Source organism: Marmota monax, unplaced genomic scaffold, assembly GCF_021218885.2.
Source record: "Marmota monax isolate L192 unplaced genomic scaffold, Marmota_monax_Labrador192_F-V1.1 WCK01_AAM20220418_F8-fsc00002, whole genome shotgun sequence".
NCBI classification, from domain to species: domain Eukaryota; kingdom Metazoa; phylum Chordata; class Mammalia; order Rodentia; family Sciuridae; genus Marmota; species Marmota monax.
In genome coordinates, this window is record NW_026693571.1 from 39,757,631 (window position 1) to 39,766,588 (window position 8,958).

Genomic DNA, 8,958 nt, shown 5'->3' on the forward strand with positions numbered 1-8,958 from the left:
AGAGGGTATGGAGACCCGGACCCCCTCCCATCTCCCCTTTGCTTCTTAGCTACCTGCCATGATATACCATGATACCACAGACCCAAAGGCAAGGGAACCAAGCAACCACCTGTGAGACTGAATTAAAATATACTTTTCTTCTCTATAAGTTGATTTTCCCAGGTATTTTGTTACAGTGATGGAAAGCTAATTGATACATGTTAAAATATTTATGTTTGATATGTCAGATTCGCTTCAGAATAATTGGGAAGGAGAAAAGTATCGGGAACTGTGCGGTGCTTGATGTTTTACCCAACTTGTAAGCTAAAAAGTTAGCCTGGCAGTCTCATGGGTGCTGGCAGAAGACATGAGACTAACTAGGTCAGAAACAAAGGACTTTATTACAGCAAAAGTCATAGCTGTGTTTCATGTTCATTTGTGTCAGTTCCTGAAGCTCCTAAATCCCAGTGAGGTGATGCAAAGGCCCATTGTGCAGTAGGTTATGTTACAGGAGAGGAACACTAAGATTTACCACTTTTATAGAAGTGGAAGCAAGCCTGCTTTTTTTCCTGGGGGAAACATTACCTCATCCCTCAACGTTGCTCACAAGGACATAAAGGCAACCCTGAGAAATGGCCCAGGCAAAGAGCAGTCAAGGGATTGTATTCTTGGCATACTCTGCAAGAATGTGCAGGTATGCTCACAGTCTATGGCAAATTGCCTCTCACAATTCACTCCTCAGCCTGACACACTGTTGGCCAAACTTGAATTTTTACATGAGTAAACTACTCTGATGGCCATTCTGATTAATCCAGCCAACAGAGGCTAGAACCAAATGCACTAAATTTGTCTCATATACCATTTAATTATGGTTATTATCAGTAAGACTCAAAGCAGCAGATGAAGGCAGCATGTAGCATTGATCTCTGCCATCTTCTCCAGGGTCCCAGATAGTGAACTGTAAGTCTCTGGGGAGCCAGGAGGTATTTTAAGGTCAGGCTCTATTATTCCTTATGACCTATTCAAGAGAGTTTAAACTGATTTGCTAGTCTTTGGTATCACTGCCAGTAATTAGTGGGACAGTAAATGAGCCCAAAAGGAAACCCAGTTTTCAATAGACATCTCATGGCCCATTTTTCCCCTTACATACATATAACCCCAAAGTCATTTAGTTCAGGACTTGATGAATCTGATTTATATTGTCTCCATAGTAGTTTAGTCACAGGGGCCGTGTCACCCAATAGTTGCACCTTCCTTTCCCATATATAATGTTATCCAAGGCCACTCAGATATCAAAAGCATATCAGTGGTCAGGTTGAATCAAAACTGTGTTGGTTTTTGTGTCTGCACATTCAGATTAGGGAGTTTCTGTGATGGCAGCAGGAACAGCAGATCAGTTAAACCACATCCACATGAGTTTTGTTTCCATAGTACGTGGACAGGAATGGCAAACTCAGCAGCAGGTCACACCCATAGTTGCAACTGCCACTTGAATCAGGTAGTGGAATGGGGTCAAGGTCAGTGGTTCCAACTGAGGACAGTTCTGCCCACCACCACCACCCCATGGGATATTTGGCAATGTCTGAAGACATTTCTGTTACAATTGGGGAGAAGGGGCTACTGGTATCTAGCTCATTTGTAAAGATTTAGAGATAACTGCTAATATCCTACCATGTATGGCAAAGTCCCCTGTTATCTAGCCTAAATATCCATAGTGCCAAGGTTGAGAAACCACCATCTAGGGAACAAATTGTACATTCATTATTTCCCTTCCCTCACTCCTGGGGCCTCAGGTATTTTTTTCCCCCAAGTGCCAGAGTTGTTGCTTTTCTCCACTGCCAGAAAACTGATACCTAAACCAACTTTTCTCTAATCATTCTTTTACTCAGATCTTTTTTTCCTGGCAGGCAGCAGAGAGAATCCCTTTCTGGGGACTCATATTCTGTGGTCTAACTACCTTGCTTAGATATGTGGACCAGGAGGTGAGGGTGATGTAGTTGGAAACCTCTTTAATGCTCAACAATGTCAGATATCTGTGGATGGTGGGGAGCATGAAATAATCTGTTTAGCTTACTGCTAGGTGGCCTTTTTGACAGAAGGCACCCAATGGTCAGACTGCAGATGGTCTAGAAGACATAGAATATGACACATTAGTTTCAAGAGCTACAATTGTATGGCCAAAGTCAGTTGGTCAGAGTGTAACAGCGATATCATAGTCTAAAAATCTGTCCACAGTGGTACAGCACCATTCGTTATTCTTGGAGGAGGCCAAAGGTCCAAAGTAGTTAATCAGGAACAAATGCCTTGTGTATTATTGCCTCATTTGCTTCAAGACAAATGGAATAACTTTGGGCAGGAGTCACAAAGACTGCCATGCATGACAAGAGTTTTTTCCTGTGTGCTTAGTCCATGATGGTGGCCACATTGCCATTGTGGGGACAATCTGAGTGGTGCTGGCTTGATTAGCACCTTAAATCCAGTATGCCTCACCTCACCAGAGAACTGGCATTTACCAGAGTTATCTACATGAGTGCCCTAGATGATCCAGTGAGCAAGCACAATCTATTTCCACAGTGTACAATCCTAAAAAAGGGTGTCTTTGATCTGCCTGTCTTTGAAGTGGCAGACCAGATGGCTAGGCCACTGTCAAGAGTCCAGAGGTCAACAAAAATATGGCAAAGTTCATTTGAAGGAATTTGTCTAGATCTAGAACAGCTTGAATTCTGCCCCGACCAGTAACCATGTTCATCACAGCTGGTACTGAGGAGGCTAAGGCAAGATCAAGTTTGGGAACAGCCTCAGCAACTTATGTTTAGATTATCTCAAATAAAAGAGGCTGGGAAAGTTGCTTGGTGGTAGAGTATCCCTGGTTCCAACCCCAGTACCACACACACAAAAAAAAGAATGGAGTTATTTTGCCTATGGGCTGATGAAAGGAATAGGTAAACGGAATAAATTGCTGGAACCAAGAGCTTAATGAAGCATGACAATATGGTATCTAATGCTTGAATGAAAGGTTGTCTTAGCACAGTCCATCCAGTAATGAGAAGGCAGAAAACAAACACATGCACACACTGATGACAGAGCAGAAGCAATGGAAATTTGAGACTCCTTCACATCTATTTAACCTTCTTGGTGATTATAGGAAACAAGGTCATCAGCTGGGAAAAAAAGGAAACTGAAGGTCTGAGAAATAAGCACAAAACAGGGAGTGATTAGAGGAAACACAGAGCAATATAAATATCCATTTGTTAACAGACCTGTAATAAGCATTCTCTAGCGGAATTCAGCTTTGGAGTACAGATGACTAACTTTAAATCCAAATTTTGCCATTGGTTTTATAGTTGAGAGGCTAAAGACAGCATTTTTTTTAAATTCAGTTTTGATTTTTATTTCACGTGACCCTCCCACGCAGCTGAACAGGCACTGGTGTGCTACCCTGCCCAGCAGAGCTTTCATTATTTAGTCTAGCACCAAGCGTATCTGCACCACCAGCATTACCTGAGAACTTATTACAAATGCCAAATTTCAGGCTTCATTCTAAAACTACTCAATCTGAAACCTGAGGGAAGGACCCAATAACGAACTGTTAACAAGCCTTCCAGATGGTTAAACATTTAAAGACAAACCAACCAGTCTGCTTGACATGTGATATCTTCTGCCATGCAAGAAGGCCCTCACCAGATGGTAAACAAATGCCTGTGCCCAAAAACTAGCTTCATCAGCATCTACTTGTTTTTAAACAAAAAGAGGGGGAAAAAAAAACACCTTTAGGGCATGTGATAAGTGAAATACCATTTCCATACTATTTCTGCTACTTCATGGATAAAATCCATTAAAAATTTCACCAGGTCACTACCAACTCGGAGAATCTGATTCACCAAGCTGTCAGATTATTTTAAAAGAAAATTCAGGAGCAAACCATCACAAATAGGACTTTTTATTGGTCACTATTAAAAATTTGAATTTTAAACAGATTCTTGAACTGGTGGTTCATATCCATCAGCTCGTTCAACTTTAGCACCTGTCTCATCTCCTGTAGCTTTTCCAGAACTACTACCTTCACCATGAAGCTCCATGAGTTTTCCCACTAAAAAGAAAAAAAAAATTTGTTAGTTATAGCTTATCATATCTTGAAACAATGATTTGTTCAATATACTATGAAAGAAAAAAGGTGTTATTTGGCCCTAAGAAAAAAAATTATCTAGTCCCACCATTTTTCTTTCGCAAATATTGCGATTTCTCACTTACATTCAAACTTGGGCTTCTTCAGCATTTTTACTTTTCTAACAAAGACATCATGAAGAGGATAAATTGATTGGCAAGCCTTCTCTATGTCTTTCCCAATGCTGTCTGGAATCCTGCAAATCACAAGTGATGGTGAAATTAAATACAAAAACCAAAGTTCTGGTTCTCACACACGGGATATCCCACTTCCTTTACATGGAAAGAAACCCTAGAGTAAGTCTACACATAAAATGCCTCACTTAACCGAAGGGTATCCTTATTAATATTATCACCCCTTTACAAGTAAGAATAGACTATCTGAAAAAATTAATATCTAAGCCTTCTGAGTCCAAGCCTTAATGGTTAACTATTACACTCTCTTAAGCATCTGTATGCTGCATGGGAACATCAGAAAAATGTTTAATTATCACTAGACATCATCTGGGACCGAAACTTTTTTTTCATCACCTGTTCCCAAGCATTACTAATTGTGGAAGATTGTGTACTTTCTAATTAAGGCAAAACATCTTTCTGCTGCTAGCTTCATCCACAAAAAGATTAAAAACAAACAAAAAACCAATTTACTTAAGCACTTTAACACAATTTCATTTAAGGGATATAGCCAGGATTCACAGAGAAGATTTAAATATGGGTCTGGTTCCTCCTTGGAGCCAGGGTTATCATATGCTTTCCCTCATCTAAGGCAGGATTCTGTTGTAAGAGGAACAAAATAAACACTTACAGTTTATTGACAACTTCTTTTAAGTCATTTGTCTGCACTTCCCGGGTCATGATTTCCATCATCTTCTTCCGGATTTGGCGAACCTGCTGGTGCTGAGCGTAGGAAGTCTTCCGTATCTGATTGTTGCGTTTTTTAGTAAAACCAACACAGAATAGACGCAGCAAATAACCATCTGTAGTCTTGACATCAACATGAGCCTCGATCATCGTCTAGAGAGAAAAAGATACTGTCAGATATAACACATTTTAATGTCATTAATTCATCCCTCAATTTCATTATTAAAAACAACTAGGTGGGGGCTGGGGATGTGGCTCAAGCGGTAGCACGCTCGCCTGGCGTGCATGCGGCCCAGGTTCGATCCTCAGCACCACATACAAAGATGTTGTGTCCGCCGAAAACTAAAAAATAAATATTAAAATTCTCTCTCTCTCTCTTTCTTTAAAAAAAAAAAAAAAGAATTGAAAAAAAAAAAAAAAAACCAAACTAGGTGGGATGCAGTGGCATACTCCTGTAATCACAGCAACTTGGGTGGTAGGGGCAGGAGGATCACAAGTTAGAGGCCAGCCTGGACAACTTTTTGAGATATGGTCTCAAAACTCAAACAAATGGGGCTGGGGATATAGCTCAGTTTGGTAGAGTGTTTGCCTTGCATGCACAAGGCCCTGGGTTCAATCCCCAGCACTGCAAAACAATAAACAATCAAATGGGGCTGGAGTAGTAGCTCAGTGGTAGACCACTTGCCTAGCATGCAGGAGGCACCAGCACCAGGTTAGATCCTCAGCACCACATATAAATAAGCAAAATAAAGGCCCACTGACAAAAAAAAAAAAAAAATTAAAATATTTAATTTCACAGCTAATATATAATTAAAGTTCATAATTAGTGATCATATTATTGTCTAAATTTAAAATACAAAAGGCCACCTTAGGTGGTGACGAAAAAATTGATTTGCCTGCTTTCCATTTATTAAACATACTTTTATTTTTAAAATGAACATTTCCAATCCCCAGCACCACAAAAAGAAAAAGAACACATCAACACAATCACAGTCATACATTTCCAGAAATGCAACCATAAAACCTTAAGGGAATGTCAGAAATAAATGTAACGGTATAATCAAGATGTATCATTTGGGACCGAAACATTTTGTCATCATTCATTCCCATATACAAAATATTCCAAAACTAGACAGTTAGCCAGACACATGTGAACCAATATATTTTCTGGTACCACCAGCTGAGTATTTTGTGTTAAGCACTGTGCTACATGGATTGCTTATTTCACCCCCACAATTCAATGAAAGAATATACTTCTCTCCACAAGAAACAAAGCTTAGCAAACAAAAATTTACTTCTCAAGAACATAATGGGACATGGAGTCATGATTTAAACACCACATCAGAGAATTTGCCACTGTTACATCTCCCAGCCAGAGGCAATCAAAAGGTTAACCCGAGCCCCCCTTTCACTCTAAATTCACTAGATTTTGAGATCCCAAAATATTTTAGAAACAGGCAAAACTGCAAGCCTCCCCTGGTGGTTCCAAACACACCGATGAAAACCCAGTATTAAACCTTGGACTCAATTTAAACATGTCAAGTAAAATAGGATGATCATAGTTGGCTGTGGTAGCACACTCTTATAATCCCCAATTGGGGAGAGGCTGAGGGAATAAGGATCACTAAAAACTGGGCAAGGCATGTTTCAAAATAAAAAAGTTTTTAAAGGGCTGGGAACATAGCTCATGTGTGACCCTAGTTCAATCCCCAGTACCACCAAAAAAAATAAAGGATGGCCAAGGCATCATAAACTCAGCAGTAGCAACCAGAGTTAGCACATAATAAAATCAAGAACACAATCAAGGGCTGGGGTCATAAAGAAGTGGTAAAGTACTCGCCTAGCATGTGTAAGGCACTGGGTTCAATTCTCAGCACCACATAAAGATTCACTGACAAAAAATATATATATATATTTAAAAGGACGAAATCAAAAATTTCAAATGAAACCTAAATCTTCATTACATATGTTCCCTTCCTGTCATCACACCATGACATCCTTGGTAATGTACCCTATGAACTCCAAGAAAACTTTGGGTCTCACCTGCCATTTTTTGACCATGGAACACATTTTGTCACGGGTAAGATCCATGCCATGGAAGTTGGTCAGGCAGTTTTTTCCCTGAACATCCTCAGTAATTAGTTTGAACTTCCTAAACGCAACTTCATCATTCTGCAGATCAGCAAGACTCACTTCAAACACCCGACCCTTGAGGCCATCAGAAGCAATTTCTACAAAATAAGAATTGAATATCTGGTTAACTTTAGGAACTACATAAATACAAGTCTACTAAGTCATGCATATAAGCTGAGATTAAAAATTAAGTTAATGGTAAATAAAGACCTTAATCTTTGTTATCAAATTCATCAAAACTTCAATGACTTATTGACAGTGCCCCTTAGAAGTTCAAAACCACTTGTCCACTGTTAGTGAACTCTAAAAGCACGACTCTTGCTTAAGAGTACCACAAAAACAACCACCACAGGTGCCAAACCTAAAACCAAGAAGCGAGGTGTCCTTAAAGTCTCCTGTCACAGGAGGAACAGAAGCCCAATATGCCTACTACAATACATATACCTCAATTAAAGAAAATGCAAACCAAGTATAAGATACTCACTGGTTCCCTGGGTCCTGGTGACTAACGTTTTTCCAATATTTCTTATATTGAACATTGCCGGTGCTTTCACATCATACCAATCTTTCTTAGAAAATGGATCAACCCTGGGGGGGAAAAAAAAAAAAGCTTACGTTTCATTGCAAGTCTTGTATTTATTACTGAAATTTCTTACACCTTTCCTTATTTAACACTAATGTTAACTTCACTTCCCAGCAAGATTTTAAGAAATCTTAACTACTTAACTACTACCTAACACTAAAGTCAATCAATTCCCTCACAGTGAAATGAAGCACGCACACGTGAAGCTTGATGTTCTGAGTCTCGCTGTACAGCCTACAGACCCTAAGGTTATGGCCACTCTCCTCCATGGTCCGCCCATCACACGGACAAATGTTCCTCCGGTAACCTGCACGTCTCACGAACTCCACAGGTTCGTGAAGGCACGAAGTGGTAACAAAGACCCTTTAGGGTTAGCTTCTCAGAACCTCCCACGGGGCCCAAGCAGTAGAGAGGTGCGGGTCCCTGAAGGGAGTAACTTCCTGGAGAACAGTTAATGGAGTGGCGCCAAAAATCCACGGACATAGGCTACCCTGAGCGCACAGAACAGAACACGCCGAGTCGCGGGGAACACTCGGCTCACACGTGGCGCACGCAAGACCCAGGAAGTCTGGGGAAAAGCAGGCAGCCCTGCGCAACGCAGCACCCATATCCGCCAGGCCGCGGTGCACTCTGAACCAAAGTCAGGGCCAGCGCAATCCAACCAGCATCCTCGCCATCCAGCCCACACCGCGATCTAGAGCCCGCCCGCCGATTCCAGCAGGACCCCAACAGCGAGGACCGACGATGGTCGCCACTTACACTTTCTTCTTGGCTCCCTTCTTGCCGCCTTTTGTAAGGCGCTTGTTCTTGCCTACCGCCATGGTGCTGCTCAGAGAGCCAAAAGGACGGAAGCGCAACTCGCGCGAGAACTTAGGCGTACGGGGACGGGACGCGCCGTCTACGTGACCTCTGATCTTTCGCCCTTCCGGCGTCAAGAATATCGCGACAGCAAACGGAGCTACTCCTTCGACTGTAGTTGCGAGAGCGCCCTCGTGTGTGAGGAGGCCGCCTAGCACGCTTTGCGCTCGCTGGGAGACCGTGCTCTGGAGACTCAGGTGCCAGCCGCCTGAGGTGCAGACCTAGAGACCTGTGGTTTCTGTGGCTTTGAAGTGAGGAAGTAAGTTTCCGAATAAAGAGAGGGCCACTCAGCATCCTTCAAACCTGAACTCACCGTCTAACTCTTCAGCCACGTTTCTTCTCAAGAGCATGCACTTTGCAGTCACTGAGTCAGGAGAATG

The 8,958-nt window shown here is 41.6% G+C and overlaps 1 protein-coding gene and 2 non-coding genes across 3 annotated transcripts; all 3 read right to left on the reverse strand.

Moving 5' to 3' along the window:
- Positions 1-3,898: 3,898 nt before the first annotated feature.
- On the reverse strand, positions 3,899-8,633 carry Rps3a (ribosomal protein S3A). The gene is made up of 6 exons (XM_046458834.2): positions 8,480-8,633; positions 7,622-7,725; positions 7,048-7,235; positions 4,949-5,157; positions 4,231-4,340; positions 3,899-4,069 (listed from the first exon to the last, which is right to left on the reverse strand). The coding sequence occupies exons 1-6, from the start codon at positions 8,539-8,541 to the stop codon at positions 3,948-3,950; spliced, it is 795 nt and encodes a 264-aa protein (XP_046314790.1). The 5' UTR covers positions 8,542-8,633; the 3' UTR covers positions 3,899-3,947.
- On the reverse strand, positions 4,611-4,679 carry LOC124102795 (small nucleolar RNA SNORD73). The gene has a single exon (XR_006854990.1). It is a non-coding gene; the product is annotated as a small nucleolar RNA SNORD73 (small nucleolar RNA).
- Positions 6,037-6,109, reverse strand: LOC124102794 (small nucleolar RNA SNORD73). Its single transcript, XR_006854989.1, has one exon. It is a non-coding gene; the product is annotated as a small nucleolar RNA SNORD73 (small nucleolar RNA).
- Positions 8,634-8,958: the final 325 nt, after the last annotated feature.

Bases quoted from the DNA above. Each gene is read 5' to 3' on its own strand.
- Rps3a (XM_046458834.2), bottom strand. From the start codon at position 8,541: ATGGCGGTAGGCAAGAACAAGCGCCTTACAAAAGGCGGCAAGAAGGGA. The intron at 7,726-8,479 runs GTAAGTGGCGAC...TTTCCCCCCCAG, and splicing joins AAGGGAGCCAAGAAGAAAGT to GGTTGATCCATTTTCTAAGA. The intron at 5,158-7,047 runs GTGAGACCCAAA...TTTTCTCTCTAG, and splicing joins CCATGGTCAAAAAATGGCAG to ACGATGATCGAGGCTCATGT.